The sequence below is a fragment of the Equus caballus genome, chromosome 20 (genome assembly GCF_041296265.1).
Source record: "Equus caballus isolate H_3958 breed thoroughbred chromosome 20, TB-T2T, whole genome shotgun sequence".
In the NCBI taxonomy this organism is placed as follows: Eukaryota; Metazoa; Chordata; class Mammalia; order Perissodactyla; family Equidae; genus Equus; species Equus caballus.
Window position 1 is genome coordinate 56,732,034 of NC_091703.1, and position 21,813 is coordinate 56,753,846.

Here is a 21,813-nt window from a genome sequence, read left to right on the forward strand (position 1 = left end):
TCTCTAGAGAGGTTCACCTGTAGAGTGAACCCCTTTCCCACACAACATCGGTATAAAGGGCCCCAGCACATTACTGCTTCTTCAAAAGTTGGCTGCGTTTCTTTAAGTTTACCAGTAAACCTCTCTCAGTGACTTTCCAAGCTCCTCTTTTATCCTGATGGTTGGGGTATTAATGGCTTGACGTTAGGTCTGTGGTTCATTCATTCCTTGAATATTATTGACTCACAATGCAAACCTTCCCATCCAACATGGCAAAAGTTAATGTCTCACGATAAAGAAAGTCTCCTAGGAGATACTTTTTTTGGTGACAATCATTTAACGTTCAAAACTAATTCCTAATGTTTATTTACTGTTATAAACATGCTGACAGGTGACTTACCTGCAAATATTTGCCTAAAATGCTTTAAAGTGGATTTGATTTATGTCCTTAAAGTTCTCTTGAACCTTAGAGGATATTATTTTTTTAGTCAGATTATAAGTATACCCAAGTACACACATTCTCAGAAAAATAATATCACCTTTAAAAAGATTTTTAACATGAAAACTTCCATAGATATGAAAAGATTTCTTTTCTGAACCTAGCTATTCATTGATACTAAGAACTCATTGGACAATTTTTCAAATGTAGCAAAGACGTATGTAACTTTGAAGTAAGATACCTAAAAAGTTACTAGAACGCTGATTCTATTGACCAAGTCAGACTTAACGTTCCCTTCAGCTTGACTAAAATTTAGACAGGCTTCTTCCTAACTCTAGATCCCTAACCTCCCTTCTCTTGGAGAATTTACGCCAGAAAATTTGTAATTGTAAACTCTCTCTCTGCCCCTTTGAGTCATAAATATTTTTAAAATCTTCCTGCTAGTTTTCCAACTAGCAGGGAATGTCTTTTTCAAGGACTTGGGAGCCATCATTTTGAAATGAAATCATCACGGAAGATAAAGACTCAGATCTCCCAGTCTCTGGGAGGGTAGGACCCTAACTTTGAGGGGGGGCCAACTAGTAAACACAGATGGCCTAATGACAGAGGAAAACGGCTGCCAAACTCAGGAATAACTCAATTTGCTCCATCTCATTGATCAACCTCCCCACTAAAGCCCTCCAGTACTTTCCCACTAGCTCACCCCAGTGCTCAAGAGCCCTCCCTCCCTTTATTTCAGCTGAGTGGAGCTCAGTGTCTCTCCCCTGTTACAATAGTCTTGAACAAAGTCTTCCTTGACTGTTTAAATTTACCCAGTGCAATTTTAACTTTGACCCTAGAATCCCAGTACTGGAGATGACTAAGCTTTCAGTACTCACAGGCTTACCATCTTGACCAGGCTGTCCACGGTAGCCAGGGTTCCCAGGCTGTCCAGGATCACCCTAAAGAGGAAAAAAACTTCTCAGTGCAAAACAACAAACCACACTGGCAGCTTTTTTTATATTTAAAAAAATAACAGAAATCCCAAAATAGAGTTAGAAAAATGATGCCATACTTTAAATGCCCATCTTAACAACTTAGGCTTTTTATTATATAAAACTTTCAATGATTTATTTCTGTGAGCACACGAGGTACAACAAGTGAAATACTTTTCACTGATATAAAATGTCCATATTTACGGCAGGACTCAATTTTAGAATTCTGAACAAAATGTTGTGTCATAGCAAATATGGTTTCAGTGTTAGCAATATTTCACTCATAAGTCTACAGACTTAATTCTGTTACACTACAGATATCAATGACCTATGAAATAATAATTCAATTCATAATTACTTATTTAAAAACACAGTCCACAGGCCATGTAATCTTACCCGTGGGACTCAGGTGGAAAGCTGCACAAACTTTCAATCCAGTCAATGTGTCTCTTTGCCTGTATTTATAATCTCATTTTAACATAATGTTAAAATCCTAAAATTTGAATATTTTCATGAGAGCAAAGCCCAAGCCAAATAACTCTGCCCGACCCTCATAGACCTTGAGTACATGCAATACACAAGAAATGAGGAAATGACCTTTGTCCTCACAAACCAGAGATCTTCAAAGAACATTATTCCATACAACATGACAACGAGCCCAGGCACAGTATATGGAACTCTAGTTTGTTGCCCAATGGCCAGCACTGACTATTCAGATGGTTGCCAACCATGAAAAAAGCAATGTTTTTGTGAAGCGAGGGTGCTTTGTAATTTAATTCTAAGAAATATTTCAAAAATAATATTGTATTCATCTATTATTGAGTCCATAAGGTCCACATGGGGCATCTTGCAGAAAAACGTGAATTCTCATCCATCAGTATCAGTAACTCCTGCATAGAAGCAACTGATTTCAATAATTCTTCATTATTTTGTCAAGAAATCATTCACACAGGATCCAGTGATTCTATGTTAACTAAACACCATTGCTAAGGGTACTTTCATAGAGCCAAATTTGCTGGTCTGAAATACCACTGCAGGCTCCTGGCTAGGGAGATTGTTCCAGAAACATACCAGGAAAAATGGAAAGAACTATGCGAACTCTATAAAGAAGCCAATGAAGAAGGGATGGGCTTTTCACTTAGGAGCCACCCAAGAGGCTTAGCATGAGGAAAAGCTGAGAAGAGGGGGAAATGTCATTTTTAAAAGAGACGAAGAATAGCTGTAAATCCAGGGAGGAAAGCAATGCTGGAACGTGTAACGTCTTGCTGAAGAGATACAATTTGTAATTCTAATCCAAGGATTTCCAGTGTTTGCTGGGCGTTAGGGAATAACATTCCGGTTCTATAGGGTGTTGGAATTTTTCTCTTCTTATTTTGACAGGCTCTGCATGAATCTCTAGCTACCCTGAAATCTTTCTTTATCCATGTTCAAATTGGACTCATGGCCTTTCAATGAATTCTATCTTTCTTTTTTTCTCCTGGGAAGAACTTTTTCTTACTTTTCCATTTAAGAGTCAATAGGACAAAAAGTTCTATCACTGTAACTTCCTCATTACTCCACTTTCTCCTGAGGCCTTTTTCTATCGAAATGCTATAGCAGCTCCTATGTCACTGATCACTTATTCATAACTAGAGTTTTCTCAAAGCTTTCCCTTGATTAGTCCTCATTTACCATTGGGATTGAGACTCCTTGAAAGCATGGTTTATATTTCCTACTTTTTTTTTTTTTTTTTTGACAATGCTGGGTATCAAGTAGAGATTCAATAACGATTTGCTGATTGATTTATTTCAAATCAAAGCAAATCTCCTCTTTATGACCTCTTTACTTGCAGAATATTATTTATCAGCAAAATCTAGGACATCAAAAGGATCTGAGAGTGTTTAACCTCTACTATGATGAAACTGAAATAAAGCTTTGGCATAAGGAAAAACAGGATTTGTGTTTTTATGTTGCACAAAAGTACAAAACATACTTAACAACAACATTTTAAATGAATCAAAACTAAGTTTCCAAGGGAAAAAAAAAAAATCACGCACAAGATAAATCCAATGTGACTTCATAAGGACCATCACACCTCTCAACAGCCCCAAGAGGGAAAATAATGTCTTTTGCAGGTTCTATTATTGCTGGTAGATTTGACTGGCTATTTTGACTACTGCCCTACTGATTTATTTGCAAAACCTCAGGTAGGTTTGGTGTCGTTTCCATAAAATTGGAAGAAGAAAGTAAAACCCCAATTCAGTTTGGAGAGAAGGCCAATTAAAATAAAAATTCAACTTTATTACTGTAATAAAAGGTGACATCCAACCTTTATTGTTTATTATATGCTGAGCACTGCTCTAAGATACTTACACATATTAAATCACTTAATCTTCACAACAATCCAATGAAGCAAGTGATTTCATTATTCCCATTTTACATATGAGAAAGCTGAGGCCCAGGAAGATTAAGTAACTCGCCTAAGGTCACAAAGTGGTAGTGGAGATGGCACTCGAATTCAGCCAATTCAGCCCCAGAGTCTGCACTCCTGAACACTACTCTTCTCACCCACATTAAAATGCGCATGCTGATCAGAACCAGACCTGGGAATTGCTAGCAAATTTAACATGGAAAACAATTTCCAAATATATTAAATTAAACATATGGCTTATTATTGTACAACTGTGATTAAATTCCCAATCCACTTTCTTCTAATTTAGTTAAAAACATTTGTACATTTTGAATGTTAAAAAAATATGTGTTTAGCTGAAAAGCAATATTTACTTATGTTGAACTGAATTTGTGCCACAGGATTTTTAAGTTGTTGACAGGAGTGGAAATGCCATGGACTAAGCAAAAACATCTCTGACTATGGCCTCTCGAGAAGTGTAAACATGAATCATTAAAGTAAGAAACAGTTATGCTTGCAAAAGTAGGCTAATATTTTAAGCTGCTCGTCTAAAACAAATGTCTTCAGAACACCTTGCCTAGGCCCAAACCCGGTGTTGTCAAGGCCTCTTCTCAAAATCCTTGTGCCTTCATGCAACCCTCCAACCTCCACAGGAGTATCCGACCTAAGACCTACTCCATTCTCCAAAACCAACCTCTTCCCTCCCCAAAACTCAAACACCCCCTCTCTTAGGCTAGAAGGAATCCACTTAGTCTGGGAAAATTAACGTAAAAATGTGAACACCCAGTGCCCCCCGAAATTTTCCAAAGGCTTCTGTATTTGAGACAGAGGATGCTTTAATAGTCCAGATGAACTTCTAACTGGTAGAATTATTAGAACGAAGCAAAGAGAATCAACAGGAACATAGCTGTAGAGAGAGTGGTACTTCAAAGCAAAGAATTATTTAGAAATTGTTCCATTCTAAAAAAGAACAAAAAATGCTTTCTTTTCATTTCTGAATCTAACATCTGAATTCACTTCTAGAGCTAACATTTAAGTTTAGATCAAATGTGAGGAGTTTGTACCCAAAGATGTTCCTATGGCTACTGAAGTCGGGGGAGAAGCTGCTGTTTGCATGTATAAGTCTTTTGAAAAGGAGTTGTTTGTAAATTGGGGGTTGCCTGGATCTTTCATCTAGAATGAAGGTATTCCACACAGGGTAATTGGGAGGAGGGGTGAATGTTATTTTTTCAATGATTTCATAATTCATTAAATTAAAAACTATTACTATTAAGCACTATGCTAGACACTGGAGGTCCAAAGGAGAATTTAGTTTGTATTAACCTTCATTGTGAAGTGCTTGCACACAAAAATTATTGCAATAGTTTCATGAATTTAATTCCTGCCTATTTTTGGCATCAGGGATGCAAAATGAACAAACTATTCCTCAAGGGACTCACAGTCCAGCGACAGATATACTTTTCCATGCACACTGAAGACTTATAATGCCAGAACAAGTCTAAGTGTGGGATACTGCAGTTATTTTGATCTGGTTTTGCAATGGGGTTGTCATATTTTTCAGAAATTTAGAGAACTTTGAACATAAGACTTTATCTTAGAATAAGCGCTGACCCACCTATCCACACAAGAATTTCTCCTCTGTTTCAGTCTCATGACTCAACACTCAGCTCCCAGAACTCTATTTCTGGCTAAAAGAAAGACTAGATCTGTCCTTCACAGGTAACTCTGTTTGATGAACATCTGCAAAAACTTTCCAGAGAGCATCTAACAAAAATGGCCGGCCAGTCTCAGTTGGATCTACAGTAAAGTTCCCTTGTCTGTTTTAGTTCAGGTTCTGTTGAACTAATTGAAATTCTATCAATTTTCCAAGCCAGAAATTCTCTAAAGGAAGCACAACTCGGAGTGTTGCTAGGGATTCTGTTTTTCACATATAGGTCCCTGATGTGGGTAAGGAACCACCTCCAGGGGAAAGAGTCCTAAAAGGATGGAAGAGTGTGTGTGTGTTCCTGTCCTCCTGCCAGATTTTCTGAAGAAAATGGAAAGCAGATCAAGAAGTCATGCCAACTTGAAGATTGGTGGAAAACTACAATTTCACTTAAAGTAGTAGGTGGCAATGGGGCTAGATTATGGCTAAGAAAAGGCAATAAAAATGAGGAACACATGAAACTTGGAAATATTGGAAATCAGAGGCTTTACCATATAAGACAAAGGGCATGCTAAAAATGTGCTGTGGAAACATATGTGAATAAAAATTGGTGTCACTACAAGATGCCTAATGGACCACTAATGAAGAACCAGAAAATATGAGAGGCATCTGGCACCTCCCCAAAAGTGGAGAGCCCTTTAAAGACCCTGGCAGTGGCCTGAATCTCACTTGAGGGCCGGGGAAGCGCTGTGGGCTTCAAGAGGTCAGACATCACGGGATTCTGATTTCCACACCATATCTCTTGCAGATCAAATCATTTTTATGTGTAAGGTTCCAAGTTGAATAAACTATATAAATATATTTTAAAAAGCAGCTTTCTGGTAGATCATACCAAGTTGTCTTACAAGTCATATTCTCCTAGGGAGCATCTTTTGGTATTTCTCCTTTCTGTTGAGGCATCCTAAATAACACGCAGTTACTTTAACTAAAGAACACTTGGCTCAACTTTCCTAAATGTAATCCAAAAATAGTTTACAGTATTAAATCAATTATAATGTGCTGAAGTCAGATTCCAAGCCAAATAGACTTGCTTTGAATGAAACATTGAATGTATACTTTAATGCCTTAAATTCCATTTCTTTCTTGATCTGAAAGCTTAAAGTACATCATAAACTATCACATTAAAATGGACAGGAGAGACCTGCACAAAAGATCTGAAGAATTAAATTATCTTAGATCAGCAGTCCAAAAGCTAAAATTTTCGGTCATGGTGATTGGAATACTAAGAAACTTCCATGTAAATGAACATTATGATTCATATTTAACAAAAACTATTATGGTCACCTCAAGTAAACGATGATCAGTACACAAAAGATCCTTTTTGGCTAGGGAGTCATCCTTGCTTTCAGTTAGTCATTATTTTTACTTAGGTGGATATTTTAAAATAATATTAAATGAACAAATTAAATGAACAAGACTTATATATAGTGGACAAGCCACTTAACTTTTCAGTATCTTAGCCTGTGTTTAAGTGATGTCACAATAAGAATCATCTTACTTAAAAAGTTATTCATATTTAACAGCAGAGGAACATATGCAGAATATTCTGTTATGTAAAAAGTAATGGGTAATAAAATAGTATACACATCATGGCTCCAATCATATAAAAATATGTACACAAATAAATATGTAAATGTTTATACACACACACAAATAGTATATATACACATATACACACAAATAAATATATGCAACTGGAATATATATATATATGAATATGATTAAAAGAATATACTCCCAAAAAGTAATTATTACATGATTAAGTGAAATAAATAAATATATATGCCTCTATTTTTAGACTTAGACATCAAATACAACATTAAAATCAATTTTAAATTTTTTATTTCGTTTTTCTACCTGAAAATTGTTTTGCCAAATTTATAACATTTAGACATTCAAGAATTTAGAATATATTGTAACAAATGCCCTTTCTTCATTTTTTACCAGGTTGCATGGAGGTATCACTCTTGGGATCTAGTAGCCGTGTTTGGGGGAAAAACAAAACAAGCAAACAAACTAACAATGCTCCTTCTCTTGACTACAGACTGGGGTGTCGGCTTCAGTTTCAGAGGCAGTTGCAGATTAGAATACATTTTTTAAAAAATCACTGAAACTCAGGTTTTAAGCTGTTCTAAGGCTTTAGGTGGAAATTTCACAACAGGGTCAACGATGATTAGGAATTTTGTGCATTTGCTAGGCTCTTGTTTGTGCGTTTTAACAAAAATAGCATGTCCTACTCACTTTGGGACCTTGAAGTCCTGGTTTTCCTGGAGGACACATACAGGGAGCTGGAGTGGAACCCACGTCACTGGGTCCATTGAGGCACTGCAGAGACAGAAACGGAAATCAACAACAAACACGGAAAGACGCATGGACATGGATATATACATACATACGTGTCTGCATGTGTGAAATGGTAAAGACATCTTACATTTACTTTCCAGTTTAATTTAGCTTAATCCATTAAGGAATTTTGAATCACAAAAAGCTATGAATACTAAATAAACTTCAACTATATAAAAATGGGTTCTGTTTGCCTAATATACTCACAGTTGATGCAAGGAGGCTGAACAGTCTTACAATGCAAATATTACCTTAAGGAGAATAATAGTATCCAGGCCTACCTCACCATTCTGAAAGAAAACAACAACAAGTGTGTTTCAAAACATGTTGTTAGTTAAATTTCTAAATTATCTTCCTAATTTACAGATATTTCTTTGTCCACGTTAGAGATACATGAAGTACCAAAACCAGCAAAAGCTATAACATTTGCTTGTAACTATCTAAAAACTCACTTATTGATCCATGTTATTACTACATTTATAGGAGAACAAAGGAAGGAAATGAATAATGATGAAGAGTAGAAAGAGAAAATTAAAATGCCAAAGCTGCTTGACATAATTGCCACGCAGGAACAAAAGGGCCTCAAGTGGGATTTACATGCTCTCTTGAATTTGCTGGAAATTAGGAACCAGAGAAAAAAGTCAAGACGCGTCTAAGCAAGTCATACACTGCATGCATTAAATTTTATGCACTTGACTTTAGGAGAGCTTCTCACTAAACAATCTATTTCTCACTAAATAGCACAATTTTAAATAGGTTAGTAATCTTCCCAAACAATAACAAATTAGACCAGAAAATGAGAAGTGGGAATGGAGATACGAAAGGCAAACAAGCCACATGCAGTCGCAGCTGAGAGTGAGGAAGAAGGCACAAAAACACAAAAAAGTGGATGTGAGGATTCAAAATAAACCAAGTAATGCTGTGCTTTTATGATACGGGTAGGTAATGGTAAAGGGCATAACATCGATGCAGAGATAGCAATACAGTACGTACAATGCACTCTCAAAATGCAATAACTTATTCATACTTTTAGGAGAGATTTATATTCCAAGTTATAAGTATTTAAAAGAAAAATTATAGCGTTTAAGCAATTACCTATCTAGAAAACCCAGAATGAATCATTTCTAAAAGTTTCCATCTTTGATTTTATTTTAGATCTTTTAAATGTGCTGTCCTATGTCAAGTTTTCAGAACATGTAGATTCACCAGTTATTCAGCTTGATGGAAAAAAAGGAGATGATGACAGCATGACCACACAAACTGAAAGAACCATGTAGGGCTTAATATCACTGGGAATCGACATTGCCAAAGAACTTCACAACATTCTACCTTACTCGCATTAGCAACTATATGCCATTGTTTGCCCAGGGGAAAAGGAATTGATTTTATACCCACACATGTACATAATCATACTCTATAACATTTTAGCTTGTAATCTTTTTACTCTTAACACATTCATGAAAATAGCTAAATAAATAGAAATGATGCTTCTATACTTGAAACATAAGAAAATCTTACTTAGGTAACAACAACAACAAACTATATGCTCATTATAGTTTAAGAAAACGTGCTGGTGAACAGAAAAACGACTTATTTCCTACTTTTCAGAATGGTTCTGTGTGCGGTATCCGGTCCACACATTTAATTAGGTATACAATTGCATTTTACACACTGGATATTCAGAGAAAGAATCACACATTTTTCTAGAGCGGGTTCAGTCCTGCTTGAGTATGGAACAATCATAATCGGAGATGATGTGGAAAAAGGCATTTCCTGTAGTCTTTCATTCACACTTGCAGAGTAACACGTTATCATTTTATTTCACTATGAGCATCATTTTAGTCAATGTAACTTTATTTCCATTGACAATTGAAAAAACAAATTAACTTTCTATATAAAATTAAAGCTTACATATTATCTGCTTTTTATTTATTGTTTGGAAAGTACTGAAGCGACACTTGGGAAGAAATAATGCATCCTACTCACAAATCCAGGAATCTCACATGCTGTCTCTCGGTTGTTCTGTTCTGGGTCACAGTAGATTCGCAACTTTTGGACGTCAAACTAGGGACGTAAACCAAATGGAGTTAAAGTTGAGGCACAGGCTAACCGTTCTATTAGAGCGACTCAGATACGCAGACACAGTCACTATAGTTAGCAACTGTGTAAGGTTTAGATCACAGTATTTAGCTAACACAATAAAAATGCAAACTGAGTGCCCAACATACAGTATAAGGATGCGATGCAGCATAACTCCTCGGGAAAACTTCTCTAGCACCAAAAACAAATCTCGGATTTCCTTCAGGGACCCAGTGGAGTTTTTTAGTAACCCTCTATTAAGAACCAGCCTAAAGAGCATTCTCTAGGTCACAAAAGCTTTCCCAGGCTTTCTGTGTTTATCCTAAATCTCTACAACATTCCTGATTGCATTGGGTGAGCTCAAGATGCCATTTTTAGTCTCAGAGATTGAGTTCCTGGCATGGAGCGTTGGGCGCTGAGAAGGGCCTGCATGTGTTACCATTTAAATATTTACTACAATTTGATATGTAACATTAATATATAGAGACCATGTGTGTAATCACACATCTGAATGTGACAGTCTCCTCTTAATAGAAAGAGTGGGAAAGACATACCTTTCAAATAAAGGATTGTAAAAAAAAAAAAAAAAAAAGGCAATCTTTTACATATACACTTCTCAACCCACACACAGATACCAAAAAGTTTAAGAGATATCAAAAAGTTAGTTTTGTGCATGAAGAATTCAGACATGTATTAATCTAATTTTATCCTCACAGCTGCAAAGAAATTTCATAACCCCCACTTATAGTTCTAATCATATTCCCTTTCCAAATTCATTATTTAATCTATGCTTCTCTTGAGAAATATGAAATTAATGTTTCATATGAATGCAGAAATTGACCCTGAACCCAGGGGAACATTTTTCTAAGTATTCTTTTTTGTTTTTTTTTTAAAGATTGGCACCTGAGCTAACAACTGTTGCCAATCTTCTTTTTTCTTTTTTTTTTCCTTTCTGCTTTTTCTCCCTAAATCCTCCCAGTACCTAGTTGTATATTTTAGTTGTGGGTCCTTCTAGTTGTGACACCTAAGTATTCTTATAAAATAGATTGTCTAATTTTGCGTTTTTATACAAACACACTATCACACAATTTCACTAATGAACTGATCACATTTTGACTGCATATCTGAAAGTAATTCACAAGTAAGTGAAATACTGTTAAATGTGGTAAGCATTGCCACAAAGGCCAGCAAAGCCTGCATTTTATACAACACAAAAAGCAAATCATTATTTACCCACCTGAACAGTTTCTTCTTTCCCAGAGTATTTTCCAATTTGGGTTTGCCCACTGATAAAGATCCCTAAAACTGGATGTAAGGGCTTGTTTTCAATTTGTAGATCATCGATATACAGAGTTACATCCTGTTCTGTTACTAAGAGACGAATTTGATGCCAGCCTTCATCAAATAATGTCTACAGGAAAAAAGTATAGAAGACGCATAAATAAAATTCCTACCAATTTTATTTTCTTTGTTCCCATTCCCTCGCTGCCAACCATAAATCCACACCACACAGATTAGTTCTATTATATACTAATTCATATTCACCTGTCAATTCTTATAGAACCTACCATATTGCCTTTAGTGAAAATGGCAGACAACAAATTTTTTTCAAATTTCATCTGCTTACCAAGTGAAGAAATTGTGTAAATGCATAATTTCACATACAATCTTATACACTTCCTAAATTATATAGTATACTGTTAGACTATCACAATTACAATAATGATCAAAACTTAATTGCTCTTATCATTGTATCTATATCCCGAACACATGACTTGGAAAGTACACTTTTATTTTTAGTTTATGATTTTACTAAATATATATTCCTTTGTGGGGAATAAAATGTCTTCCTAATTAGTGTGAATTTTGCATCCTTTATCTGCCTATATTTAATGTTCTAACAATTATGTCTTTATTTCGATATCTTTTAGGACATGGCAGTGTAAAACAACCAACATGGACTCTGAAATTGACCAGACATAAATTCAATTTCTGATGTCACCATTCACTAGCTGTGTTACTTTGAGGGGAAACAGTATCCTTGAACCTTGGTTTCTTTGTCTGCAAAATGGGAGCAATGGGGCTTTTTCCTTGGGTGGCTATTATAATTAAATGTACCTGGCACCTAGTAGCAGACACTCAAAACAATGTTAGTTCCCCTCACCTGTTAATCCTATATGAATTAAGAAACAATTTTCCTTCCGTTGTTGCTTTTACTCAGTAAAGCAACATTAAAATATGAAGTCAGTATCTTTTCTCTCACGTTAAAATCATGGCTCTCTTTTCCCAACACATACAAATCTGATGGTGATTCCCCCATGAATACCATAGTCATATCCAGGAATCTTTACCTTAACTCGAGGGTCAGCAAAAGTGACCACTTGTGAGCCATTAATTATGCTGGTCGTCGTAAATAATAATGTTTTATCCACACCATTTAAGGTAACTGCAATTTGTGGCCTTCCATCGATGGTCAAAATTCTCCATAAGTCCCACATTTTCTTCACCTTAAATCTCTGAGTGGAGACAAATACGTACGATGGAGGAAGACCTTCTGGGAAAACATTGCTAGAAAAAGAAGAACATGTGTAAGCTTAAGTTATTCTCAACAAGTCTACAGTCATATCCAAAAAAACAAGTTGTATAACACATAACATTTACCTTGTGAATTCTGATAAATCAACTTTGGATGTTACTTCATATCCTTTTATCTTTGTTGGTGAAAGCTGGATTCTTTTCTTAACCTTTTTCTTTACATCCAAGCCTAAAAGAATATCAAACCCTTTCTCATCGCGAGCTGCCACTGGAATTCGTGTTGGACAGACAGATTCTACAAATCAAAAGCAAAGGCAGTAAAAGTCGATTAATCATGGATTACTCCCACAAGAAAAGAAAATCACGGGAGAAATATTAGGCAACATAAGAATAATAAAATCTATATATGCACATAAATGTATTTAAACGTATTTTCTGACAAAACATGTGGGAGTGTTTTTGCCACTTGAGAGTGAAGTCTCAATTGTCTTTTTTACCCCCAAAAGGGGATAAAAGTAAAATAGAAACGTAAGAGGAACATTTGTTAATAGATTGTTTTAAGGGCAACATTATGCTGAAGTTTATAATTCACTGTTTTGAATAGGAGGGAACCAGTACCTGGGGGATAGGAAAGCACTGGAACAGGATTCATGACTCTCATCCAGGATTTTCTATGAATTAGTCATGTGACCTTGGATAACTCTCTGAAATTTGTTGGATCTAGAGAAGAACTCTAAGATTCCTTTCTTGCATTCCTTGCATTTTAGGGATAAAAATTAAGTGTCATTTCTTATATTCTTTCCAGTTCTAGCAGTTTATAATTCTACAGCTCAAACAGCATGGGGTTCTAGTACTCTGGAAACAACTGAACTGTGAGTCTTTTCTGTTCATGGAAGTCCTTCAAATTGGCTATTATCTATGAGGATTTATACTATATATTATATTTATCATATTTACAAATAAGTAAAGACCATGTCCTTAAGAAGAATCATTAAAGTTAGCATTATCAGTCACCTACATAAATTATAAAAATATGATATGCTTTTCACTTCACTGCTCTGGGAAACTAGTGTCTCAAATTATGTGGAAATATTTATATGGTTGAAATTTATTAAGCTGTTATGCTGTAGAAATGTTGCAATAGTTTCAGATTCTTCCAAGGCCTTCATATAATATACACATCGTGCATGATTGCTTATATTTTACAAGACAGCTAACAGAAAAAAACAAGAACAAACTCCACTAAACACACTTTAAGATAATCACTTTCTTACATAACATTAAGGGGAAAGAATCATATTTGTAATACAAGAAAAAGTAATGAGATGGATTTTATTAGTCCAAAATGAACAGTCATGACTCGTACCATAGAATATTGCAAATATAAAAGAAAGGTTTGATATAAATAAAATTAGAAGGCACCTTGCCAACTTATGACCAGCTATTTTCATCAAACTCTGTAATCTGAAACTTATTTTTCTCAGTCAGCGGTAAGGAGTGAAAGGCGGCGGAGAGAGAGATCAGAAGAGTTGGTCTAGCTGAAGTCTCTCCTCATGAAAACATGAGGAGCAGGAATAAGTGTTCCCAGTAATGCTGTCTTAAACAATTTAAATCATAAATCAACAAATAAAATTAAATCTTTCTTGTCTTATGATGCAAATTTCTCTTTTTTTTTTGGCAGGGGGTGGGGTCTACAGCAATCTATGAAGCCTCAGTTCAAATGCCTTTGATTTAAAACTGCAAAAGAGAGAAGTTCAGCTGAAAAGAAAACGTGTTCAACATTACATCATAAGGGTAATTATTGCTGCTTTGAATTGCTGCTTTGATTTGCTTTACAAAAGAAAAGTCACAAGATGTCAAAGATCTCAGACTTAAGACAAGAACCTTAGGTTTAGACCTAAGCCTCTCAACCTTTCCTGAACCTCTGGATTCTCATCTGTGAAGTGAAAATAATGACCTCCTTCACAGTGTTCGTCTGAAGATCAGATATGATATATGGGAGGTGCTTTGTAACTCCAAAATGTTGGGCAAGGACAGAGGGTAAAGCAGGTATTGTGTTCATCCTTTTTCTATTAAAACATCCTTCCTGCTGTATTCTAATCCCCCAAATTTTATAGGAAACATGGTGGCACAGTTTGTGAAATCAGCAATGTCAATTAATGGTCATAACATAGCCATATTTTCATTACTCTCTAGCACATCTCATTAGAAAAAATATATTTAAATAATTATGTGTATATATATATATATATATATTTTTTTTTTTCCCCCCTGAGGAAGATTTTCCCTCAGTTAACATCTGTTGCCTATCTTCCTCTATTTTGTATGTGACCCACAGTATGGCCGCTGGCAGACGAGTGGTGTAGGTCTGCGCCCGGGAACCCAACCCAGGCCACAGAAGAGGAGCACACCAAAGTTAACCTCTAAGCCACCGGGATGGCCCCATAATTATATTTTCTTGAAGGAATAATTTTTGTTCCCAATTTTCTTACCTACATGGAGAACAATAATATATCCTTACACGTGGGAACTAAAAAGAAAAATGTAGTGAAACTGCTGAAATACAGTTTATATGTTTGCATATACCTAGCTGGAAGAAACAGATAAAAGAAAGTTTCTTTATATAAAATGCTACTTTGATGATCAACAAACAATTTTTGCACAAACTTCAGGGAAAACAAAGGTAAATAGTTAACTTCCCCATTGTGTAGAAAAAAGAAATATATATATATAAGTAGACAACCACATCCAGAGAGGGGGAATGGAAACTGGAAACAAAAACTGGAACTTGGAAGTTATCATTTTAAGTACCAGGAAAATCCCAGGCTAAGAGAGACTCAGTTGGGAGCTTGCTATAACACCTCCAACAGGTAAGTAGAACAATCTAGATAAACCAAGTTCGCATAAGGGAGTGCGTTCAGGAGCAAGGGCAAAACACAGAAGACCTAAGTTCACACACGGTTTCCTACACAGACTACAGTTATAACTTCATTTTACTCCAAAATGTTCAGAGAGCATTGGGAACAAGAATGTTTTCTAGGATGAATACAGATTATTCCATTTATTTTGAGCACTGGTGTCCGGTAATATTTGTTTTCCTGTTAAATTTCAGGGCTTAGTAATAGAAGTAATTCAGTCTTATCAAAATAATAAAAAAATGTGTTTTATTTAACATCCCACCATGGATGGGGACACAAAAACTGTATATATCTTGAGTCTGGCCATGGCAATGAAATATGTCCAGCTACACCTTTCTAGTTATAAGTTAATATCACAGAGGCACTGATGAACACACTATTCCAGAACATATCTAGCCTAGTTTCCAAGTGCCTACTCAGTCCAATTCCACATTGCCAGGTAGTTTGTGTGTCAATCCTCTCCAGAAGTCGCATATTTTATTGAGACCTGAGGAAGTCTATCAAGGAAGTTGCAGTCAGAAACTAAAAGTAATTTCACTAATCCAGACCTGATTGTCCAACAAAACAGAGTGGTCCATGATGCCTCTGGTAGAGCTCAGATCTGTGCAAGTCAACTTCTTCATGCTCTCCTGGATTGAACTTAGCTTTAATGTAAGGCAAACAGGAGTATATGTGTCATTGATACACACTTCCAATGGTGTTCAGTGGCATTTAATACATTTGTCTTCCTGAACATCCCTTCTATCATCGTGAACTTTAATATCGTGCACAAGTTCAACAAAAAGGAGGCACAGTCACCATCATTTCAGTTTAGTACCAAGATTGTGATGACTGAGACTCCATCACATCATATTGGAAATACAATAAAATAACAATAGGGAAACCAAAACAAATTATCCAAGTAGAAATCCTCTTGCCAAAGATTAGGTAAATAACAAGGAAAACAGCACCAACTTCACACAATTTCTTTTCTCATTACAGATTGAATGATCTCATTCTCCTTTACCAGCAAGTAATCCCATTGTCTTGAAACCTTGGTTGATTTAGAGTTAGCAGTCCTCTATCTGAGGAAGGTGTCTGCCAGATGCACGCTGACAGAAAACGGGCATATTAAGCATAGATTTTCGTAACATTCCATTCGGTGATAAGTCAATGGGAAAATAGACTCTAACTAGCCCTTAGCACAACTTGTGTACAAACCAGAAAAGTCAAAATCTTTTGCACCAGTAAGAGCCTCACTTATCATAGATATATTACTTTTTGACAATAAGAAAAAAATATAAGAAATGGAAATCCATTTGGCTTAGAAAATAGTTACATAATTTTAAAGGCTTAAAAATTATAAAAATAACATCTGGTTTTGCCATTTTTCATTTTAAAAGCATTGATTATGTGGTGAAATTGTTTTTGTTATTCTTTCCCGAGTTTGAGTACTATAGATGGAGGAAAGGTAATGTGTTTTGCCTTTCCACATATCCAGACAATAGTACGTGTCCAATTCCTTTACCTCATTCTTTACTGCTTTTTTTTTTTTTCATTTTTAATTTGAATAGGAAGAACTTTGGTCAGAGATTACAGTCATGTATCATTTCACATACAAACTCTATTTTTTTTTAACCAGACATCCAGGCATCTTAATGTGTCCCTTCGCCTCTCTAGCACACTGATATTAACACTCACAAAAAACAGTTTATGTCATCAAGGTGGGAGTCAGTCCCTTAGCCCAAAGTCACACTTTAAGGAACTGATGTTGAAAAGTCAGGAATCAAACCCAAATCTGGTCCTGACTCCAGAAACTGGGCTGGGCCACCATATAATCATATGGCATCAGGTTTATAGAAAAAACCATGAGCAGATAGTGCTTTACTTTAACAGATATTGTGCTTACTGAATTTTTTAAAACTTTTTTATCAAGAGACAACCTACATTCAGTAAAAATGCTCTCATCTTAAGCACACAGCTCAATTGGCACATACGTATACACTCATTTAACTAGCACCCAGATAAGACAAGGAACATGTCCAACACCTTAGAAAGCTATTTATGTTCTTTCACAGACAATAACCACCACCACAGAGGCCACCACTGTTATGGTTTCTATCACCATTGATTAATTTAGTTTTGTCTGTTCTTGAACTTAATATAAATGAACCATACAGTATCACTCTTTTATTTGACTTCTCTTGCTCAACACAATGTCTGTGGAATTATCCATGCTGTTGCACATAACAGTGACTTGTTCTTTTTGTTGCTGTGTAGTATTCCATTGCATGAATTATACTACGATGAATTTATCTGTTTTCCTGTGGGCAATCATTTGAGTTGTTTCCAATTTGAGCTATTTTTAATAAAGCTGCTATGAACATCCTGGAATATGTATTTTCTTGAAGATATAAACTTATTTCTCATAGTCCATTATCTAGGAGTAGAACTGCTTTTTCTAGGGTAGCTGTGTGCTTTGTCCTAGTAGATACCGCCAAAAACTTTTCCAAAGTGGTTGTACCAATTTTCACTCCTACTATCATGCCCCTCGCCACTTTAAAAGGATGGAGGTCTTATGAGAATAAAATATATAGTTAGATGATAGACATTATACATAATATTTCAGAGAGAGAGAAAGGAGGGGAGAATGGGCTATTCATACAAGTTTTAAACATTCCTAAAGAAAATTATTCTGAATGTTTTCTTGTTTATTCCTTTCCTAGAAACAATTAATTTAAACAGCTGCATCTAGATCCAATCATAAACACTGATGGCAAGGTCTATACTCTGTAATTCGTATATTTTCTGAATCGTGCCATAGTCATTCTACTCTTTCTAGTGAATACCTAAGCACAGCTTTTCACATAAAATATAAACATATCATGGTTCTTTATTTGAAACACAGCTCTAGACTCTCTAATTAAATGAATGGAAAATTCATCTTTTTTGATATACCACAAAACCCTGACAATGTAAGTTGCCTTCAATTCAGATTAGATTCAAATTCTTTTAATCTGAAAATAGAATACAGAGCAATTCCCCTGAATATCTGATGAAGTTTTATGAAATATCAGACCAATCCTATCCCATCTGCCAAACTTCACCCCACTTCCCACCTCTCATCTCCCCCCGCCCCAACACAGTGGTTGGGAATTCATGCACATGTATAACAAGAGCAGAGAGGCAGAATGGAACAGAATCAGTTTAGTGTGAGAGCAGAGAAATTAATCACAGATATGTTATTAAACCATGGAAGCTAAAATATTCACCACCTCTAAAAACATCTTGGTTGACCTGGCCATGGCTCCTGATATGTGTACCCTTAACCTTTGTGACTTCTACTGAAATGCAAACTGAACTGAGTAGGGTAGGGTAATATACCAGGCCATTATTACAAAGCATTATAAGGCTTGAAATAGGTAATCATATTATATAGCAATCTCTAAGCAAAGAGTAGTAGAAAGCATGAGTAATTTTTAATGGGAGGAAAAGAAATTCAGGAGAAGTTCTGAACATCATTCCAAGTTAAAGTGCAGCATGGTGGAAAGAACTGTAAGGACAAAAGCTCCAAAGATTTTTTGGATGAAAGATGCCAAAGTTCCACTCAGGCAAGCAGTCTTTCTCTCCCCCTCTCTCAAAGAAGATAAGGCTAAGTTTGCTCAGCTAATTGCCTTCTGTTCTCCGGCTTTTAGCCCCTTTTGAGCAAGTCAATACCAGATACTCTTTTAAGAAATAGATAAATTTCCTGCTTCATCCAAAAGTCAAGATGGTGGAACACGGAACAGTAAGAAGAAACAGGCAGTTTTCTAGACCCTGTTCTTTAATTACCCACATGTGCAAAGGCAAGTTCAACACACCCGACTTAAAATATGAGTCCTGAAATTCAGTAATTCAATTCAGGCTCTTGGAAGCCCTTAAAGACACCTAAGGAAGGTATATTCCAGGGCACAAGGGGAAATTACTTTCTTTCTCCCTCCTAATTCTATGGCACCAAGCCCATGCCTGGTTGACTCAAAAAAGGAACAGAAGAGTGACGTAAGCAAGATGGTGGAAGATGAAGTCCCAGCCCACACCACTGAAACACTGATTTAACAATAGTATATAGAGCAAAATACCTTTATGAGAATTCCAAATTCCAATTAGGAATTTGAGGTACCCCAGGTGAGCACAAAGCCAAGAACAGCCTCATTGAAACAGATAATAACAGTAACTTTACTTTATACACATCAGTGCCTCCCCCAAGCCTGAATAAATAAGTTCTAGTAGAGAATGCCCTAGCTTGTGATGTTTTCTCACAAAGAAAAGAGTTGAATGTACAACCAATGCTCCAGCTTTCCAGAAGGCTGCCCAAGAGACTGGTTTCTCTCTCACCTCATTTGGAGCACTGAAGGAACTTGAATCATTTGGATGCCTGGAGGCTGCTAAGAACAAAGAAGAATGGAGAGTAGCTTGTGGTAGCTGGTATGGCTCAGCATGATCAGGAGAACACATGCAATTTGAGGCTTCTCCCTCAGGAGGAAGAGAAAAGAGTAGAACATGTATCCAGAATTCCAGCTTTCCAAGGGCTGCCTGATGGAATGATATTGGTTTTGCCTGACTAAGGATGCTGACAGGGAATCAGAATACCTTGGATGCCTGGGGGCCACTGAGAACATGGGAGCATAGACAAACTTTGGCTACAGAACTAGAGAATTTGAAGTGCTTCAGACAGACACCAAAGGGAGGGAGAGATTATGAGCTCCTGAAAAAGAAACCAGCAAGGCTCTCTAATTAAGAAATTGCCCACATAGGCCCAGGGAAATAACACCCCTCCCCCCAAAAAAAAAGGTCTCAGAGGCCCCCAGAATCTCAAGCCAGACTGATTGGTGAGGGACTTCCCCTGTACAAAACCAGTTGGTAAAGACTAGAGAGATGACTTTTTCTAAATATGTCGATCCCAAAACAAAGCTATGAGATACACAAAGAAACAGGGAAACATGGCGCAATTAAAGGAACAACATTACCCTCTAGGTACTCACCCTACAGAAAGAGAGATACATTATCTTACAGAACTCAAAATAACCATCATAAAGATGTTGTACAAGCTCAAGAAAATGATGCATGAACAAAACGAGAATATTAACAAGAAGAAAGAAAATATAAAGAAGAACAAAACAGAAATTTTGAAGCTGAAGAACTACTGAAAAATTGACTGGAGGGTTTCAAAATCAGACTTGATCAAGTAAAAGAAAGAATCAGCAAACTTGAAGATAGGTCATTTGAAATTATCCAGGCAGAAAAACAAAAATTTAAAAGAATGAGAAACATTGAAGGAAGCCTAAATGACTTATGAGACAACATCAAGTAGATCAATATACACATTATGGGAGTTACCGAAGAACACAAAAAGAGACAGAGTTTATTTAAAGAAATAATAGCCAAAAGCTTCTCAAATCTAGGAAAGGAAATGGACATCCAGATTCAAGAACTCAAAGAAATCCACATCAAGATACATTATATTCGAATTGTCAAAAACCAAAGATGAAGAGAGAATTCTGAAAGCAGCAAGAGAAAAGCAACTCATTATGCACAAGGGTATCCCAAAAGACTATCAGCAGATTTCTCAGCAGAAACTTTACAGGCCACAGGGAATGGAATGATATATTCCAAGTACTGGGGAAAAAACTTTGCCAACCAAAAATACTATATCTGGCAAAAATGTCCTTGAAAAATGAAGGAGAAATAAACACTTTCGCAGATTAAAAAAAGCTGATGGAGTTCATTACCCCCAAACTTGCCTTACAAGAAATACTAAGGAAGTCCTTCAAGTTGAAATGAAAGGACATTAAACAGCAACACAAAAGCATTGGAAAGTATAAAACTTCTGGGAAGAGTAAATACATAGACAAATTCAGAAAAGTGTAATACTGTAACAGCGGTGTGTAAATCACTTTTAATTCTGATATAGAAGTTAAAAGGCAAAAGTATAAACAATAACTATAACTGTAAAAATCTTGACAGATACACAATATAAGATGATGTAATTTGTGACATAATAACAAAGTATAAGGGGGGCAGGGAGAAGCAAAAATGTAGAGTTTTTGTATGTGATTGAAGTTAAGTTATCAGCTCAAAATAAATTGTTATAACTAGATGATGTTTTATGCAACCATCATGGGAACCACAAAGAAAATACCTATAGAAGAGACACAAAAGAAAATGAGAAAGGAATCAAAGCATATCAGTAAAAATCAGTGAAACACAAAAGAAGACAGCAAGGGAGAAAAGAGGGACAAAAAAAGCTATAAGACAAACAGAATATAATTAACAAAATGGCAATATTAAATCCTTCCCTATCAGTAATTACTTCAGATGTAAATGGATTAAACTCCCAATTAAAATACACAGAGTGGCTAAATGAATAAGAAACAAGATGCAACTATATATTATCTACAAGAGATGTACTTTAGAATTAAGGACACACACAGGCT

General features: G+C 35.9%; 1 protein-coding gene across 4 annotated transcripts in view; it reads right to left on the bottom strand.

Annotated features, from left to right (window-relative positions):
* Positions 1-21,813, bottom strand: part of COL21A1 (collagen type XXI alpha 1 chain) — a 174,416-nt gene that overhangs the window by 87,711 nt on the left and 64,892 nt on the right. Inside the window, exons 4-10 of one of the 4 annotated variants that reach the window (XM_070244784.1) lie at positions 12,570-12,738; positions 12,260-12,476; positions 11,146-11,319; positions 9,816-9,893; positions 8,111-8,119; positions 7,728-7,811; positions 1,297-1,359 (exon numbers count right to left, since the gene is read on the bottom strand). In XM_070244784.1, coding sequence (XP_070100885.1) covers positions 1,297-1,359; positions 7,728-7,811; positions 8,111-8,119; positions 9,816-9,893; positions 11,146-11,319; positions 12,260-12,476; positions 12,570-12,738 — 794 coding nt within the window. Of the gene's footprint in view, positions 1-1,296; positions 1,360-7,727; positions 8,120-9,815; positions 9,894-11,145; positions 11,320-12,259; positions 12,477-12,569; positions 12,739-21,813 lie in introns of those variants that run through there. The other 3 variants (XM_070244783.1, XM_070244781.1, XM_070244782.1) reach the window with 3 other exon arrangements.